At 41.9% G+C, this 20333-nt stretch overlaps 1 protein-coding gene across 5 annotated transcripts in view; it reads left to right on the top strand.

Moving 5' to 3' along the window:
* Myo10 (myosin X) overlaps positions 1–20333 on the top strand; it is a 205172-nt gene that overhangs the window by 174306 nt on the left and 10533 nt on the right. For all 5 annotated transcript variants that reach the window (XM_078016810.1, XM_040271656.2, XM_040271657.2 and 2 more), the window contains 9 exons: positions 247–370; positions 4040–4283; positions 8773–8868; positions 11702–11795; positions 12553–12608; positions 14658–14800; positions 15398–15592; positions 16578–16735; positions 19950–20073. In XM_078016810.1, the coding sequence (XP_077872936.1) occupies positions 247–370; positions 4040–4283; positions 8773–8868; positions 11702–11795; positions 12553–12608; positions 14658–14800; positions 15398–15592; positions 16578–16735; positions 19950–20073 (1234 nt within the window). The remainder of the gene's footprint in view (positions 1–246; positions 371–4039; positions 4284–8772; positions 8869–11701; positions 11796–12552; positions 12609–14657; positions 14801–15397; positions 15593–16577; positions 16736–19949; positions 20074–20333) is intronic.

Below are 20333 nucleotides of genomic sequence, written 5' to 3'. Positions count from 1 at the left end.
TTTTAGAATCAAGCCTTTGGATTAAAGTATATCTTGTGTTTTAGGTTTCAGTTCAACTGACAGTTTGACCTTAAAAGTTAGTATTTTGCTATTCTGAATTCCTTTGCCACACTCCATTGTAATGTTATGAGCTGGGAGTGAACTTTTTGATCTGTCATTTTTTGATGTTTACCTATGCTGGCATTTCCATTGCTTGATTTCCATCCTTTCTCAACATTAATGTTCTGTCTCTTCCTCTTTCTCTAGTTTGAAGATAGCGAAGAAGACTTTGACTCCAGGTTCGATACAGACGACGAACTTTCTTACCGGCGTGACTCTGTGTATAGCTGTGTCACACTGCCTTACTTCCACAGCTTTCTGTACATGAAAGGTATGACCTATAGCCCCAGAACCTGGGCCAGGGTACAGCAGTGGGAAATGGATTTTTCCTTCCCTGAGCTGATTGATGGGCCTGGGAAAGCCACTCCACTGTGCCTCTCCTTGGAGTTATATGGCTTAAGCAAATGGGAACACCATGCTGGGTTGGCATAAGGATGGTTGTGGTCCTGCTATGATGAGCATGGCTCTGGCACCCCTGGGTTGGTCCACAGTGATAGGACAAAGAGTTCGCAATCACTGAGTTTATTTTCAGCCCCTCTCTCCTGTCTGTTGCTGCCCCCTCTCACTCATTCTCTTTCTCTCACACATACAAAAACAAATGTGTGCGTTGTTACTGCTAGAAGTGACAGACTGCATGTCCTCATGCACAGGGTGTTAGAGAACCTAAAAAGGTGATGCTCTGCGGGGGGCGAGGATTAAAGATATGACAGGGCCACAGTTTGCTTAAACTGCTTACAGCACCCACTTCCTGAAGAGGATTTTCCTTTAATTGCTATTAAATGCTGAATATACTATATTGGACTTTAGCACTTGGGAACCCTAAACCTTATACCATTTGGAAAATGTTTTACTTAGGACCTGATACTCATGCCTTGTTCCTGTTCCTGGCTCTCCCAGCCTCTCAGGGGCAGGCATAAAGAAAAACTGCTTGGTAGGAGTTTTACTTGGGTGGTCAAGAGGGAACCCTCATTTCTCACATGATCCTGGACTTGATGGGAAAGTCAAGAATGTGGGGACAGGGCAGAACAGGAACCAGCCTCCTCTGGTGGTATCTGACTCTGCTGCCCTTTCTTTTCTCTCCTTTTCCTGCTTTCTCCCATCAAGTGTTTTGTCTTCTCTAGTCCGTGTATGTGTGTATATGTGTGTGTGGTGCTGGGGATTGAACCCAGGGCCTTGTGCATGCAAGGCAAGCACTCTACCAACTGAGCTATATCCCCAGCCCCTCCAGTCCTTTTCTTCACTTTTTTTTTTCTAGTGCTATTTCCTTCTTTCATTCTCCCTTTTTCTCCTCTTCTTTCCCTTGAGAAACTTTTATTCTGCCTCCTTTCCCTGTTTCCTCTTGATTTTTGTTTGTGTGGTTTTTGCTTTGGGATGCTTTCTTTCCTTTCCAGTTTGTTTCTCGGCTCTTGGCATATTTATCTTTTCCATATGTCGTCTTTTGCCCTCCTTCATATTTTCTTCTGCCTTTCCTGTGGTTTTCTTTTCATTGGATTTATTTTTGCTATGTCTCCTGCCTTTGTAAAACAGGAGTCTGAGGATTAATATTAGTCCTCCTCTTTTTTAAGTTCTCCATCCTCTGCCTCAGATCCAAAGTGCTCACAAAACCCCCACCAGGTTTGATTTAGGGGGGACTTGCCTGAAGTCACTGGTTGCTAAAGGTTTTTATAGGAGTGTTGAAATACATCGGGGGATCTTAATCAAGACGTGTACCCACACTGGAACCCCTGATATGGGAAAATATATAATCACAAATCAGAACCTAATGATCCAATCAGTGTTTAATCATGGCATCTAAAGATTTTCTTAGACGTTTCTCAGGTAGAATAAATATAAGCTTTTTATTGATATAATTCCTTCCCCAAATTAATTTCTAGTTCTCTAAATTTGTCTTAAAGTCTCCTGTAATATCACAGTTGATTGCAATATTGGCATTGAAGCTGGGCACAGTGGCACACACATAATCCCAGCTACTCAGGAGGCTGAGAAAAGACGATCACAAGTTCAAGGCCAGCCTGGGCAGCTTCGTGAGACCTGTGTGAACATAAATAATCAAAAGGACTAGGGGCGTAGCTCAGTGGTAGAATACTCCCTGAATCAATCCTCAGTACCACAGCAACAAAACAGGCAAACAACTAAAAATATGTGGCTATGTGGCTTTGGTTTATTACATAATTGTCTTGACTAAAACTAAACAATTAGAAAAAGTAGAAAGTAGAACATTTAAATCAGAATTCATAGCGGTAACTATTTTGGAGTATCTCTTAATAAAGTACCTTACTGATTAAATATAGCATCAATTAATTTTTATCAAACTCTTGAATAAAATAATGCCCAGAATTTTCAGAGAAACCATTAAAAAAAATCAGCACTTTGTCCTCCTGGGCAAAGAGGAGGTTTCACCAGCCAAATAGCTTACTAAAGGTGTTTGCAGTTAGGAAATTAACAGCATTGATCAAATTCTCTATGTGATGCTGTATCAGAAGAACATGTAGAATCCCGAGGGAGGGCTAGCACTGGTACTTCTGGGAACAGAGGAGTGACAGGTTCCACACCAGTGCTGAGGGCTGCTGTGGCGACTGATGCTGTCTTTGACGCAGCTGAGGGTGAATTCGATCATTTAACGAACAGAACAACTTTGTACGATAGTTTTCCTTTGGACTTGTTTTGAGAAACCCAGATTAAAGTCACAAATCAAAAAAATAGTAATAATGTTTCACTGGGAGTCCTTGGCAAGTTTGCTGTTGGTTAGGAAACAGCTCTGGAGTGTGACCACATAGGGATCTCAGCCAGACAAGCAGAGAGCACTTCAGAGGTGAAGAAAGCCGGCATCTGTGCACTGCAGCAAAGCCAGGGGACTTCCACCACCTCGTTGGTTCTAGTCGGAGGGTTGATTACACAACCATTGTCCCAGTCCTTGAGGAAAGATCTCCTTTTCCAATCTATAAAGTGTTATTTTTGCTTATTTAACTATCCATGTCAAATATCTCTTACTTTTATTACTGGGTGATCAAAGATTGAAATATGAGAAGTCTCACAATAAAGTGTTGAAGTAGATTCTGTCCTTCAGTATACTAGTTAAAACAGGTTTTTAAACAGTCATGGTATGATGTCACTCTTAAGCATCCTCAGGGAATCTATAATACTAAGATAAAATTGTCCTGCGGAAAGGGTATTGAAATTTTTTTTAATTCTGTGAAAGATAGTATCTGCATATTCTTTTAATTTCAGCTAGAAAGTTTACTACTACACAAATTTAAGCTGAACTTTTCTCTTTTAAGGTCCAATTTCTCGGCTTTTTTTTTTTTTTAATAATGTCATCTTATAGCTTCTCCTTTAAGCCATTTTCAGATAATGCTCTTTGAAAAAAAAAAAACATGTTTATACATATATACCATATATTTTTAAAATTCTTTATTTATTTTGTGGTGCTAGGAATTGAACCCAGGGCCTCCTGGGCAAGCCCTCTGCTACCGAGCTATCGCCCTCAAACACCATATTTTCTTGTTCTCTGTTAGACTTTATCACCAAATGGTGGAATTCTTGTTCCACATTGACCAGATGCGGAAGGAAACATATAAAGGACACCATCTTAAAATAACTTCCCCACTTTTGGGGGGCATTTGGAGGCCACCATTATCCACACACAGAAATGGTTCTAGACTCATTCCTGGGTAGGAGTGCCAATTCTTTGTTGCCTTTCTGTATGCTCCATACAGTCTTCTCAGCTCAGTGAGTCAGCGCTGTTTAGTCCCTCAGGAGGGGCACCCAGCGGCTGTGGACTGGAGCCAGCATCTCCAGCCTTCCTTGAAGGGTTTCTGAGTGCAGCTCAGCCAGGCAAGGTCAAAGACTGTCTGTGCCTTGAGACCTGTTACAGAAATTGTCGTCCCATGTGATTTACTTCTTAAACCTTTTCCTTTAAAACTTCCTCTTGGGGGAACAGGTGGCTTAATGAACTCCTGGAAGCGCCGCTGGTGTGTCCTCAAGGATGAAACCTTCCTGTGGTTCCGCTCCAAGCAGGAGGCCCTCAAGCAAGGATGGCTGCACAAAAAAGGTGGCGGCTCCTCCACCCTGTCCAGGAGAAACTGGAAGAAGCGCTGGTTTGTCCTCCGCCAGTCCAAGCTCATGTACTTTGAAAATGACAGCGAGGAGAAGCTCAAGGGCACCTTGGAAGTCAGGACAGCCAAGTAAGTAGATGAGTCTTGGTGTGGCCCTTGGGCGGTGCTGTGCACCTCTGTGCACTGCTTGCTAATTTGCACCAAAGGATAGAGTGCTCCCTTGTGCATCTTTCTTGCAGTAAGAGGCTCTACTAGGTATTTGTTGAGTCTGATAATTCTGTTCGGTGCATTGTATTAGTAGGAAGTAAGACTTTGTGAATAATTTGCCTTTTGTGGTTACGCTCAGACATAGGTCTGTCATTGGGAAGGTGGACCCTTGAATGTACAGTTAACTGGAATTATGTTCGCATGCAGGAAAAATAGTGTGAATCTGCAGCAGTTGGTTGAGAGTCCTTTCATGGGTTACCCTGGCACCTTGAATTCTGCCTCGCTCTGGCTATTGGCCAGCAGTTTAATTAGCTAAGTTGGGAGCAGACTGCCAGTGTTGTGAAATGGGTCATCTATCTTCTACCAGTGTCCTCGATGCTAGCCCTCCCCATTCCCATCAATAAGAGGAGCAAGACTGGCCTTTGAGTCCCACGGAACCACTCTCTCTGCCCCTTTAGAGAACCAAGGCTTTGGATTATCAAGGGCCTGTTATTTTTGTTTAAAACTAAATAATGTTATTAGAAAATACCGTTGATGCTAAGGGTACCTTATCTTCTTGGGTACTCAGGTACTAAGCGAACTTGTTTAAGAGTGATCTGTGGCCGCACAACACTCAAAACTGAGTGACTATAAATATTTAAGAAAGTGGTAAAGTAAACTTAGAGAGGTCAAATTAACCCTGAAGTCATACGACTTAAAAATGAAATGTTGTTTCTCATCAGCCAGCATCAGCAACTTCAGAAAATTACTCATGGGCAATGGAAAGTTGAATGAGGAGAGGAAGGTCTTTTATGTATTGGCTTTAGGACAAATCATGAGTTCACAGAGAGGCACATTGGACTTTTCCAGACTGCTTCTTTGGGCTTACTAGGAACCAGTCTAGGTGTTTTGGAAATTCAGGTGCGAGTCCTACAGCAAGTGTCCACAGCATGGCACAGCCCAGCCAGCCTCACTGCCCACTCTCAGCCCACATACTGTGATGTTCCTCTTCATGGTCTCATAGTTGGGGCCACACCCCTAGCCCTTTGTAGATATATAGGCTTAGGCATAAGGATTGCAGGTTCAAGGCCAGCCTGGGCAACTTGCTGAGAACCCATCTCCAGATAAAAAATACAGAGGGCTGGGGGTGTAGCTCAGTGGTATAGCACCACTGGACTCAACCCCTGGTACTTTAAAAATAAAATAAAATAAAATAAAATAAAACTTCCAATATCAAACTCCAGTTGTTCCAATTTCCCACCGTTGTCTCATAAATGGAGGTGGTTTAGGTTGGTTTTATAGTTTCTTTCTTAAAATCAGAATCCAGACGAGGTCTAGACTTTGTCGTAGTTGTTGACATTAGGTTTCTTGCTTGATAGACACCCCACTCCCCACATGCTGTCTTCCACTAGTTAGCTGCAGCTGAACAACTTCATTGGCCCACTGATTTCCAGGCCTCACTGGCGCCAGGCCAGTGCCTTCATTCTCATTTTTCTTCTGTGGATTGGCCATTAGACTTCCAGTTCAGGTCTTCTGCACACCAGTGCTCCATAAATGGCAGGTCTCTTTCCAGTTGTCGCTTAGGATCATGAAATTCTTCAGGGGCAACAAACATGACCTGGCATATCCAGGGGTATGGCTGTAGACTGTTGGGGTCACAGAATGGTGCTAGTCATCCCTCAGAGTCTGTAGGGTGCTGGTTACAGAACACCCTGCCCCTCAGGGGCATCAAATTCAAGTTCCTTGTAGAAAAGGGCACAGTATCTGCATGTAAACTACACATCCTCTGTAAATAATAACTAAAATGTCAATGCCGTGTAAATAGTTATACTGTATTGCTTAGGGTATGATGTCAAGAAGCAGCAAATGCGTGTTCATTACAGGTACAGGCTTTTTTCTGAATATTTTCAACCTGCTGTTGAGCAGACCACGGACACACAGGGCCAACCGTACTCATTTATTACCTAGAAGATTTCTATTAAGAGAAACTTCTAATCTGGTAGTTATGATCCTAAGGTACTGTTTGTTTAGGAAAGGTAACATAAATGCTTGACCCCACCCCTCACCCCAGTTTCCAGGAAAATGAGTGGGTTCCCCTGCATACTCCACTGATGGCAACTTTTGGGTATTTCATTTATTTTTCCAAGTATCAGTTGAGCTCGTGCGTTTTAATGTATTTAGTGGGTTTTCAGTCATTGCAGCTTTTCACGGGGATGCCTCTCCATGTTCCCTTGTCTTTCCCATGTCATCCTGGTCGTTTTTAATACCTTCCTGGCTTTCTGATAGAAGATGTTCCCTACTCTTAAAATTCAGGCTGTGTAAACAAAGATCTCCCGAGTGTTTGCTTTGTTACTTTGAACTTGAGGCTTTGGGCGGAGTCCTGAATTAGAGCCTAGCTGCATGATTGGAGCCCTGCCAACACCAGGGAAGCTTTTGAGTCCCTGGGCCTGCCTGTGTTAGGAGTGCTTCCCAGGATTCTGATGGACCACTGTGGTTCAGAACCTTGGCCTCACAGCTAGATCACAAGGTATTACCCCTACTTTCTACACGAGGTACCCAAGTTCCCGAGAGAAAAGTGGGTCATCCAAGAACCGTAGGCAGTTCAGTGTTTCCTGGGAATCATCTCCCTGCCGAGGAGGCTCCATTGCTAGACCCACTGGGTCATGCTTCTCCTTCCACCCAGAGGAGGCCTTACAGACCCGTCTGCAAATTCTGATCTTTATTTTTTAAAAGAATATACTTATCTTGTTTCAGTGATTATAGCAATATGCTTGTTAGAACCATCTTTCTACCAGTTTAAGTTTTTACTGTGAGCAGCTCTACTACTTTAGGTGTCAAAGCAAGCTGCCTTTATCCCCAAGACTGTTCTCTATCAAATATACTGCCATCTCTGATCTGGTGCCAACATCTGCTTGTGTTTTTCCATGATTTTGTTAATTCACCCTCCAGCATCTCAGGAGTTGTTTAGGGATAAGATCAAGATGATGGTGAGATCCAAAAATACCAAAGGCCTCTCTTCACCCAGTGGCCCCTGGTGGAAATAGTGTGTCCCTGTTGGGTGGACCTCATCAGATAACAGCCTAGGCCTTTAACTGGGATGGAAAGCTGTTATCTTAGTGTGTTTGGGCTGCTGTAGCAGAATACTTCAGACTGAGTGATTTTTAATGAACAAAAATGTATTTGTCTCATAGCTGAGAAGTCCAAGATTGAGGGGGAGAAAAGGCAAAGAGATTTAATTTGCAGCCTCAAGCCTTTTAATGATCATCATGAATCCATTCATGAGGAGGGGGAGCCCTCCTAAGAGGTTCTCCTCAGCTCTGTTGCATGGGGCATTAAGTTTCTAACACCTGAGCTTTGGGGGACACATCAAATCATAGCTGCCATTATAAAGTAGGGAAAGAGATCAGATAGGAGCCACAGGAAAGCCTCTCTAGAACCTGAATGGGGAAAGGCATTGTGTAGACAGTGTAAAAGAGGCCCCTCTCTGGAGAAGCCAAGGGATACCACACGCACAACACCATACCCTGCTCCTGGGGTCAGAGAGGAGACTGGCTCCCCCTGGAGGTCACAAGAATCTTCATCATTTCTAAGAGAAAAATCAAAAAAGGCTGATCCTGGTTTCACGTTCCACAATTTTACCTGTGGTCGACTGCAATCTGAAAATATTAAAAAGAAAATTTCATATTTTGAGGGAGAGACTGTTTATGTAGCTTTTCATATATTATGTTGTTAGAAGTGTGCTTATTGTTGATTACTATTGTCCATCTCTTACTGTTCCTAATTTACAAACTAAGCTTCATCATAAATATGTGTGTATGGATTGGGCATTTCTAACCCACAAATCCAAAATGCTCCAGACTTTGTGAGTGCTGACATGATGCCACAAGTGAAAAATTCCACACCCAACCTCATGTGATGGGTCACAGTCAAAATATAGACAAAACATATACTAAAAATACTTTATAAACTACCTCCAGGGAGCTCGGGGTCTAGCACAGAAGTAGGTTATATGCTTAGCATGTGAGAGGCCCTGGGTTCAATTCCCAGTACCCAAAAATAAAACAACTCTGGCTATGTGTGGAAGGTGTAAAAGAAACACAAGTGAACTTCATGTGTAGACTTACGTCTCATCCCTGAGACATCTATCTCATTATACACATGCAGATATTCCTAAGTCTGAAACACTTATTATTTCAAGCATTTTGGATAAAGACTCTTCAACCTAGGAAAAATAGTCATCATAATAATTTGGATTCAGTAGTCTGGTTTCCGGTATCCATGGAAATCTGGTATTCCTATGATAAGTGGGTACTATTGCATATAGTTTTTTTAGTAACGGTTTCAACTTAGTCATAAAAATTCCTTTTCTTGGTTTTTTTTATTAGAAATTCTGTGTTCTTAATTTTTATTCATTGCTTTTGTTTCTTTGCAGAGAGATCATAGATAACACCAGCAAAGAAAATGGGATTGATATCATTATGGCGGATAGGACCTTCCACCTGATTGCGGAATCCCCAGAAGATGCCAGGTGGGGTCTGCACTGTCAGCTTTCTCTTAACCACGTCCTTCCTCACAGGCATATGCAGCACACAGGGCGCTGTTCACCTGGTTAGAGAAGTTTAACTGATGTTCTAGTTGGCTTTCTGTTTGTTCTGTCCTGCAGTCTTTAAACACAGCACAGATTTGGAACTTTGTCCTCATGTGCCCTGCACAACCCTCCTGTTTATCTGAGTTCAGGCTCTTATGGTCCCTGGTAGTGAGTGTAAACAAAGCTGAAAGCCCACTCTCTGGATGTTTCCAACTTTGAAAGCAAACAGATCCTTCTGTTCCCTAGATCCTTGTATGTGCACAAGGATCTAGGGAACAGAAGCATAATTTAAGCAGGGGCTGTTTAAATAAATGATAGTGCTTTGGAAATTGGAGGCTTTTAAAAATCTCTGTGCTAACGTGTTTGAGAGACAAGATACTAAGTTAGTAGAAATGACTCAGTAGGAGGCAGTATTTTAAGTATTTCATGTATATTAACTCACCAACGGTCCAGCAGGTTAAGTATTATCATTACCACTATTTGTAGTTTGCAGAGAAAGAGTTGAAGGTATGGGAAAAGGATAGTCTAATTAGATGTAATGCAACTTTTTTTTTTTTCCTTATTTTTGGTGGGGGGTGGTGCTGGGGATTGAACTCTAGGCACTCAACCACTGAGCCACATCCATAGCCCTATTTTGTATTTTTAGTTAGAAACAGGATCTTACTGAGTTGCTTAGCTCTTCGCCATTGCTAAGGCTGGCTTTGAACTTGTGATCCTCCTGACTTAGCCTCCCAAGCCGCTGGGATTACCATGCCCGGCTTATAATGCAAGTTCTGTTCTATTGATGGAGGCATTAGGATTCCTACATTTCTTTCTTAAGGAGTTTGAATTTTGATTGAGATAAGAAAGGATTTCCCTCTTGGCTGGGGCAAGTTGCCTATATTTCTGGACCTCTGGTTTCCATGTTGGAATGCTCAGGACATGGAGCACAAAGTTCAGGAGAAATGATTTTTGCTTTTCAGTGAGACATCGCAAGGTCACATAGTAAGTGTGACTCAGTGGAGTCTCTGTCCCCTCCATTCTGCTACTTTGTAGAGTTATGTTGGACGTGACTGTCATCAATTCTGGGCAGCTCTAGGTTCCAATTTATGAGGGTAACATCCAATGGCCTATGTATTATTCTTCAGATCTTATCCCAGAAGTCACTAGAACCCTCCGAGTTCTCAGGGCTTCTCACTACCCTTTGCCCTTTGAATGTTTTTAAGTCGATATAACCTCTCGATAGCAACATTCAGGGTAAAGACACCAGAAAGTAATTCTTCCCATGGGAACAAACTGAAACCCTGGTTTGACTCATAAATTATAACACAAACTGGAAAAACAAGCAAACCTGAAATTACAGCACCATCATTCCGTCTGGGACTCCTAGAGACCTCGTGTGGTTTTTTGCGGTCCAGGGAGTGCCCACAGCTTTTTAGCTGAATTATAGACCCAGCGTTTGGCAGCTGTCCTGTCTGTTTTATGCTGTAATGAACCTGCTAAATTTAGCATCTGGGATATTTTAGCCAAGGACTTTTTCCCCCTGACCAGTGGAACACATTTTTAAAAATTCTTTTTTGGACTCCCAAGTTATAACTTGATTCGGTGAAGAAATTTTATAAGCCTAAGAGCATCTGTACAGATTGCACGTTTTTCCTCTGAGTGTACGTGTGTGCATGTGGCACACATCTTGAGTTTATGTATTTTACAATTTTGACTTAGGGAATTTTTGAGCTCAGCAGTGACCGGAGGGTTGCCTTCTGCTTCACTAGCATTTGACGGGGCAAGTCCATCTTAAGATGCTTTTCTTGGTCTCCCTAAGCTGTTGTTCAGATTGAATGTTCTTAAGGTCTTATTCGCGTTTTCTCCTCCAGGAATCACAGGAGATAGATTTGAATTCTTTGCTATACGGCCTAATCTTTATTTGTGGGTGTTATTTTTTTCACTTAAATATCCCATTGCATACCAGATACTTACCCTTCTGTATTATTTAGTAGGGGCACACGTATAATATGTTTGCAAACCCGTAGTAGGAGGATGATGACATAGCTTCTCTCTGACTTGTAACTTTTCACATGCTGCATTTGCTTAATGCTAAATGAATAGATAGCCATGAGTGATCTTTTTTCCTCATGCATGTCCTGATTTTTCTGAAGTTCACAGATATCTTTCCTTACTTTCTGTTTATGGTGAGGCTTGAAATGAGAAATCTCATTTGAAATGAAGACGGGCGAGTTATCTGGTGGAAATAACTTTCTGCTTTCTACTTTAAGCTGTTTTTTTTTCTTCTTTCTCACTCTCCAGCGGTTTTATTCACTTAATTAGAAATACTGGAGTATTTAAGGAGTAGAGAACAAATGCCCAGTGCTGTGCTTAAATGGGCTTAGTTATAGTATTGACCTTCTTAACCTTGTAATTTATTTTCAAGACAGGGAAGGAGCCTGAATCACCTCTAGGGTGTGCGTAAGATTCAGTAAATGTCCTTGATGTAAGTCTTTTAGGTAGAAGTATGTATTTCATTATTTACTGACACACCATCATCAGATGTCTGTGGGGACTTTGAGGAGGGGTCTTCAATAGACATCAGAACACATGATACTTAAAGGGGCTTTGGCTGCTTTTTTGAACTTTCCCCTTGGTAGAGTGAATCCCACATTTGCCTAAGGGGAAGAGGGCAAATTTGAATCGAAGGTGCTTGGAGGAGATGATATTTCCATAGAGAACATGGAAAAGGGTTCCATTGCTTTGCTGGTCCAACCCTTGGCTGCCCCTGACAGCTGTCCTCTCTCCACAGCCAGTGGTTCAGCGTGCTGAGTCAGGTCCACTCGTCCACGGACCAGGAGATCCGGGAGATGCACGACGAGCAGGCAAACCCACAGAATGCCGTGGTGTGTGAGCGCTGGGGGTGGAGGTGGGGGGTTCTGTGGGGGCCAGAGGGAAATCAGGATGCAAAAAGGACAGGACCAGGAATTTCTAGATAATCTTTTAAAATAAAAGTATAATAATTAAAGGGAAAAACAAAACCATTTAGGTTAAAAATTATGCATAGAAATAAAACAGAAAGTTACAGATGGTTAGAAATGTGATGTATTTTAATTCTCCTACCTCAGACCTTTAAAGGAACAAAAAAAAAAAATTACGATTTTTATGACATCTTGGAAGCATATGAGACTTTTTCTTCAAAGGACTAGGCGAATTGCAAAATTGTTTTCTGTCTCGATCCCAGACACAAAGTTATAAAATACTAGTTTATTAAAAAAAAATTATTTCCTCAGAAGAACTTGAAATCAAATAAAATATCTTAGCAGAGTTAAGTGTAAAATGTAGTAAAATATAGCAAAAAATCAGAACACGTACACTGCTGAAAGAAGTTCATGAACGTTCTTCACTGAAGATATTTTGAGAATGTGAGGCAATGGTTAATTTACAACACTTTTAAGGAAAGGCCTGTAGAATCTGCCTGTCTCGGCTGACCATACTCAGTAAGCCAAAGGGACCTCTCCTCAATAACTGTTATTTTGCAGTTAATTAAAAAAGAAGGTATCTCTTTGGTTTGCTGATTGAGGGAGTCGTCTAGGGATGCTGCTATTCCATGTGCCCCACCTTGGCGTTCTCTCACTGTGGCTACTCCTTGCTCCTTCCCAGGGCACCTTGGATGTGGGGCTAATTGATTCCGTGTGCGCCTCCGACAGCCCCGACAGGTAAGTTCAGATGACCAAGCACTTGCTAGTGCCCACAGATCCTGTGCCTGGCCACTACCCGCTTCACTGCACCGTGGCACCACAGGGCTTGGCATTTCCCACAATCCAAAGTTTTCCTTTTTGGTATCCAGTTTTACTTCACCTCCTGGCTGTCTTTGGAGTGCAGATGGAAGCAGTGGAGACCTAATTTAGACAGTCACTTTAAAACAGCAGCAACATAAGGGGAATATTCTTTATTTGGTTGGAAGGACAAACTTTGGATTCATATGGAAAAAAAAAGTCACTGATTGAGAAAATGCTGTTTCCTCAGAAGGAGGGTATACTTCTCTATATTTTACTACATTTGAAAAGGATTTTTATGTCAATGTAAATATAGAACTTTAATAAATAAAACCACAAACATTTCCTTTCTTTGACATTTCTGCTTTCTCTGTGCCCTTAAAGTAACATGTTTGGGGTATCTGATTTGTTACAAGGTGCCTTAGCACTGATCAAAAACAAAAAGGTTGGACTTAAGGTCCAACCTTTTTGTTTTCTTTTTCCCGTTTTTAATTTTGAGGCAGGGCTTTGCTGAGTTGCTGAGGCTGGCCTCAAACTTGTGATTCTCCTGCCTAGGCCTCCCAGGTCACTGGGATTGTACATGTGTGCCACCACACTCAGCTGTAGGTTTTGCTTTTTTAAGGCAAATCATCTTTATAGTCTTTGTACCTAGTGAGTTTTGTTTATTGTTTTGCTGCTTGTAAATTCTGTTCTTGGTCTTCAGTAAAAGTGGCTCCAGGGCCAGAGTCAGAATCAAAACTGACTAATGCTTTTAGTAAGACAGCCAAAATGTGAATATGAGTGTATTAAAATTGACAACAGATATAGTGTCTACTAGGCAGGAGCAGGATTTGAGCTTGGTGGGGATGCAGGTCCTCCATCATCCTACCACTAACACAGCCCTTCTAACTATGGACCCTTTGTTTTCAGGAGTAAACCTACACCTTCTTAAAGATTCACTAGACAGTCACTTTAAAACAGCAGCAGCATAAGGGGAATATGTAATCTGTAACAGGAGTGCATTGACAGTCATTGAGGCCAGGTTCTCACTGCAGTGCTTAAACCTCCCCGCTTACCTAATCTACCTCCTCTTCTCTCACATCCCCTTACTGGGCACATGATGGTCCATGCTGCGAACTTGACATCTTGCTCAGATTTTTCTCTCTTCAACTGCCCAAACTTTTCATTTCTCGGGGGAAGAAAAAAAACTTTTTATGTTTATTTTTAAAGGGACCTTAAGTCCAACCTTTTTGTATAGAATTCCCTGACTATTACAGTTCAATGAATCTTCTGTTTCTTGAACTTCGGTAGTATTTCACTGTGGTAAGCACTTGAACACTTGAGAGAGTGAGGTCAAATTCATTAGTGTAAGCAGTTAGGTATAGGAATTAAGTGTGAACATAGGCTCATGAGCAATTCAGAGCTTTGTCACAGAAAAAGAGCTGAGTATGACAAGTAAATTTCCATTATCACTTTATCCCCACTGAGAGATGCACCCTTGTTGGATTGCTTTGGAAACATGGACCCAGCTGGCTTTTTATACCAAGCATACCAAGTGCATAAGATGTTCCATTTACACGTATTTACTGATCCTCTTACCGGTGTCTAATGCTCATTCCTGACCCACAGAAATACTATCCAAGGCAATATCCAGAGGCAAAAAGAAATTGACTTTGGAGACACATCAAAAAAAAAAAAAATTCCCCCATGGTCACCTTATTTAGCCTTTCCGGAAATGAGTTTCATCTGGAAAGTTTTGCATGAAGAAATGTTTTCCCTCCCAGGACCTTTGGAATGAATGTGTTCCTCCAAGTTTAAAGGTTAATGATGCATAAAATAAATCCTGCAGAAATGAGCAAAGTTTGCCTTAATACAAAAAATACAAATAGCATAACAGTGTTTCTCCCTGTGACCCATAAGCCAGGAAAAAGGCATTTAGTTTTGGTGCCCAGGGAGATGATGCTGACCGTAGAGCTAACTGGCTGTGCTTCCCTCTCCCCTGTCACTCAGACCCAATTCATTTGTGATCATCACGGCCAACCGGGTGCTCCATTGCAACGCAGACACGCCAGAGGAGATGCACCACTGGATAACGCTGCTGCAGAGATCCAAGGGGGACACCAGAGTGGAGGGCCAGGAATTTATAGTGAGAGGTGATTGCCCTGCATACTTGCACTGTCTTTTTTCTAGACGTCTGTTTTCCTTTGTGTAGATACCTGCATCATTTCCACCCTGAGCAACTTTTCTGAGTCACTTTGACTCTTGGAAGTTTTTAAATGTGAATAAGCAAAGATCATGGCCATTTCCTAGCAGGTAGAAATGCAGCCCCTTTGTGTTATACAAATGATTGGGTGGTACTTGGGTTTCTCTTAAAAAATTTTTGTTTTTAATTTTTATTTTTTAATGATTTTAATTTTTTTTTTTTTTGGTACTAGGAATTGAATACAGGGGCACATAACCACTGAGCAACATCTTCAGCCCTTTTTTATATTTTATTTAGAGACAGCGTCTTACTGAGTGGCTTAGTACCTGGCTTTTGCTGAGGCTGGCTTTGAACTTGACATCCTCCTGCCTCCTAAGCCACTGAGATTACAAGCATGCACCACCACACCTGGCTCTTCATAAAGTTTTGTTTTCACTTTTCAGTGTTAGGGATGGTACCTGGGGCCTGAGCATACTATAAAAGTTGTCTACTGCTGAACCACACCATGGCCTATAGTTTTTAATTCACATTTAATTTTCCTCTCCAGGGTGGTTACACAAAGAAGTGAAGAACAGTCCTAAGACGTCATCACTGAAGCTGAAGAAGCGGTGGTTTGTCCTGACCCACAACTCCCTGGATTACTACAAGAGCTCAGAGAAGAACGCCCTGAAGCTGGGCACCCTGGTCCTCAACAGCCTCTGCTCTGTCGTGCCACCGGACGAGAAGATATTCAAAGAGACAGGTAACCGGGCTGTGGACTGGAAACTGACTGTCCTGGGACTCAAAAGAGGGCAGATCACAAGGCTTGGGCTTGCTCCAAGCAGAGGAGTGGGATTCCTCAGTACTGTGTGTACTTTCATCCCCCTCCCCCAAAAGGAACTTTGCTCTTGAGTTATCTCTGAGGCTGGCTGTAGTCAGCTGTTCGAGCATGTCATATTTAAGCCATAGTAAACAGATTTGATTTACAGAGGTATAGAAAGACTGATGAGGACAAGAAAGTGTAGATGAACACAGAGCACAAGAAAGTGTAGATGGACACACAGCACACTGATCACATTTGTGTTTCTATCCTTTTCATCATTGTGCCGTAAGTGGCATGCAACCTACAAAAGATAAATCCTGCCTTCCTAGAGCAGGAGGAGCAGCATATAAACTTAGAGGGGTTTCTTTGCTTTGTTTTTCTTCTAATTTGGAGAATTACAAGGTGTTCTGGAAGATTATTTACTTTGATTTTTGTTTCCAGTTGTGATTTTGTGCTTTTTAAACATAGTCACACAGGTCTGGGTGGGTCAGGTGGTCTCTGTGCCATGCACACCACTTAGTTCCTTGTCCTCTGTAGAAGGGAGAGCTGGGTGGGTGCCCAACGGGGATGGAAAGTCAAAATCCCAGGGAGGGTCTCAGTTCATTCTAGAGCCTAGAAACGAACACTAGTCTATACCTGCTGCTCTTTAAAAGGAAATGTTCCAGTTTACGTCTGTAATTCTTTGAGTTTTATCTTTCCCTCTTTACTGAAATCTTCATATTTTTTAATGTGTCATTGATTACTGAGTGCCAGTCACATGTAGGATTTATCAAGTGTTATTGAATTAAATAATTAATTTAAAGGGACCCCGGTCTGAGACAACATAGGTCTCTAATGGTACTGAATTTCTGGGGCTCTGGTGCAAGGATATCACCTTGGTCACAGAGTTGGCACCAATGTGTATGTGCTGCTGCTGTCCTTGCAGGCTACTGGAATGTCACTGTCTATGGGCGCAAGCACTGTTACCGGCTCTACACCAAACTGCTCAATGAGGCCACTAGATGGTCCAGTGCCATTCAAAACGTGACAGACGCCAAGGCCCCGATTGACACTCCAACCCAACAGCTGATCCAGGATATCAAGGTAAAACAGTAGCTGAGAGTCGGTCCCACATGCTGCCCTCAGCCATTAAGACCATAGTATAGGCCAATGCAGCCAAAGCTAGCGCTTGGTTAATCCGGAGTTAGGAATGCAAGATTTTAAGTGAAAATATTACACTAAAAACATTTTGCTTTTAGGGAGGTGCCAGATGCTGCAGCTGACAAAAGCCTAGATGTTGGTCTCACTAGGCACAAAGACTGAAGGGCCTCCTGGCCACAGCCGTGTGCGTGATCTGGATCCTGACCAGTCTCAGGTTCCACCTCAGCTCCAGTCGGGACCTTCTAGGAGTAAGACCACAACTCTACCCTGGCTGCGCAGTTTCTAGACAGACCACAGGCGTAGGTTCCCGAAGAGCCCAGAGTGGTTTAGAACTCGGGATCCCTGACAGGTGCCTCCTAGTGCCCAGAAGCACTATGCTCATCCATGTCTCTGGATTAACATTGATTATGTCAAGTTGTAATTTCCTGTTTATATAAGTTTAGTGGCTCAGAAAATGTATGTCAGTTGAAGGAATCAATGATTCAGCCATGGGCAAGAGTGGAAATGGAGACATGGATGTTCTGGTTGCTCTGCTCACAGAGCTGACAGTCTCTGGCACAGAACCAAGTTGAAGGGATCCTGTTGACTGTTCCCCGTGCAGGCAGATTCCCAGGGCAAGGAGACAAGCTGGCGCTGTGGCAGGAAAGACGGGAGAATGGTGGTGAGGCGGTGTTTTACTGATGTACATCAAAGACGATCAGTCATTGGGGTTCAGGCGGCAAATGCTGCCTTCGGGGAAGGGAAGAAGGGCTGATGTGTGGCAAACATTAGCCTCCTCGGTCCAAAGTGATGTTTGTCGGCATTTAGATCCAAATTCTAACAAATTTTTCTCTAACATTTCAAAGTGTTCCATGGAACCCAGGATGCTAGATATAAATTACCTCATTTTGAGTTTTTAAAAAAATTATTTCTTGCAGGTTTCTTTTTAAAAAGCAGTGAAGGAAGAAATCACATATCAGCTACACTGTCTCTTCAAAGCTGTATCTTATCTATTTTTATATTCTCTAATTATGAATTCAGGCATTCAAAGAATAAATAGAATTTTCCAGATATGAAATAATGCTGCTTAAGAAATGAGACAGTTATCCTAATTAAGTCCACAGAAAACTTTAAAAGTAATTAAATTGTTTTTCTTCTGGCCTTCAGAACTGAGTGCTATTTGAAAAAGTTTCATAGTGGAAATGAAATTGCCACGAAAGAATGAGTCATCACCGCTCCTCCAACTTTTCTGTTTATTTAAAGCTCTAAAAGTAACTTAGCTTTTTCATATTCCAGATTAACATTTTAGGAGCATCAGTACACAACCTAATTCTATGAGAAGGTCACTTAATTTTCCGGGCAGGCATAGAAAGGAAGAGTTTTCATGATCATGGTATCTCCCCTCGGTCTATTCCCTAAAGACCTAAAAAGAGCATACTACAGGGACACTGCTACATCGATGTTCATAGCAGCACAATTCACCATAGCAAGACTGTGGAACCAACCCAGATGCCCTTCAATAGACGAATGGATAAAAAAAAGTGGCATTTATGCACAATGGAGTATTACTCTGCATTAAAAAAATGACAAAATCATAGAATTTGGAGGGAAATGGATGGCATTAGAGCAGATTATGCTAAGTGAAGCCAGCCAATCCCTAAAAAACAAATGCCAAATGTCTTCTTTGATATAAGGAGAGTAACTAAGAACAGAGTAGGGACGAAGAGCATGAGAAGAAGATTAACATTAAAGAGGGATGAGAGGTGGGAGGGAAAGGGAGAGAGAAGGGAAATTGCATGGAAATGGAAGGAGACCCTCAGGGTTATACAAAATTACATACAAGAGGAAGTGAGAGGAAAGGGAAAAAATAATACAAGGGGAAGAAATGAATTATAGTAGAGGGGGTAGAGAGAGAAGAGGGGAAGGGAGGGGAGGGGAGGGGGGATAATAGAGGATAGGAAAGGCAGCAGAATACAGCAGACACAAGTATGGCAATATGTAAATTAATGGAAGTGTAACTGATGTGATTCTGCAATCTGTATACAGGGTAAAAATGGGAGTTCATAACCCACTTGAATCAAAGTGTGAAATATGATATATCAAGAACTATGTAATGTTTTGAACAACCAACAATTAAAAAAAAAAAGAGTTTTCCCAGGAACACATGAACATATGTAGTTTTTAGGTATAGAGAGGATTCAAAAAAACAATTAAGAACTAGCAAAGAGGGCTGGGGTTGTAGCTTAGCAGTAGACCACTTACCTAGCACATGTGAGGCGCTGGGTTCCATCCTCAGCACCACATAAAAAAAGGTACTTAAAAAAAAAAAAAAAACTAGCAAAGAGCTGGGCACAGTAGTGCACACCTGTAATCCCAGTTTGGGAAGTTGAGGCGGGAGGATTGCAAGTTCAAACAACTTAGCTAGAGACCCTGTTACAAAACAGAAAATAAAAAGGGCTGGGGATATGGCTCAGTGGTTAAGCACTCCTGGGTTCAATAAAAAAGAACTAGTATGTGGTAAGACCCTGGCTTTCTTCCCCAGTACTGGGGCGGGGGCGGGGGAAATAACTAGCAAGGGATATTTTTTAAATGAATTATAAGGGCTAGGATTATAGCTCAGTGGTGGAGTGTTTATCTTGCCACTGGGTTCAATCCTCAGCACCACATAAATAAATAAAATAAAAAGTTTTTAAAAAATGAATTGTAAGAGCTGGGGTTGTAGCTCAGTGGAAGAGCGCTTGTCTAGTGTGAGGCATTGGGTTCAATTCTCAGCACCATGTACAAATAAATAAAATAAAGGTCCTTCAACAACCTTTTTTTAAGAATGAATTATAAATAGAGATCACATGATTGATGGGCAAATCATTAGGAAGAGAAGTTTAAATTAATTTTATTAAGTATATATAATCTCCAAGGGGACATTTTTAGCAAGGGGATGACATGTACACATAAAATAGAGTGAGCTATACAAGGAGGTATTTTTGTGTTTTGTCCTTAAACCACATCTTGGTTCTCTTTCTCTTTACAATGATCAGCTCTAGCTTCCCACCAGCATTGCCCCATTAAACTTGTTGTGGATGTTAGAGATTTTTTGTATGTATGGAAAATTACTGTTGATTCTCTTCACTTAGGTGTATATTTTTGCTTTCTTTCTCATAATGACTTCTTTATTTTCAAGGAGAACTGCTTGAACTCGGATGTAGTGGAGCAGATTTATAAGCGGAACCCCATCCTGCGATACACCCACCACCCCCTGCACTCCCCGCTCTTGCCTCTCCCCTATGGGGACATCAATCTCAACTGTAAGTCCAGAATCCCATTGGACCTCAGGGGCTGTGATTTTATTTTTCCCTAATAACTCTGAGCTCTAACAACTTAGCATTGGTTTAACTCAAATACTTAGTCATCATGAATGAGGATCTCAGAGTTTTAGAGGTACAAGGGCTATAGTAAGATTTAAAGGGACTCAAGATGCCAGCACTCTGCATGAACTCTCAATAAATTAAATCAACACCTTACAATGAAACAGGCCTGTGTTAGATGATTTTGCTAAAATATAGGC

This window comes from Ictidomys tridecemlineatus, chromosome 1 (assembly GCF_052094955.1).
Source record: "Ictidomys tridecemlineatus isolate mIctTri1 chromosome 1, mIctTri1.hap1, whole genome shotgun sequence".
Lineage (NCBI taxonomy): Eukaryota > Metazoa > Chordata > Mammalia > Rodentia > Sciuridae > Ictidomys > Ictidomys tridecemlineatus.
Note: the sequence above shows the minus strand (reverse complement) of the source record. Positions and strands in the feature narration are given on the sequence as shown.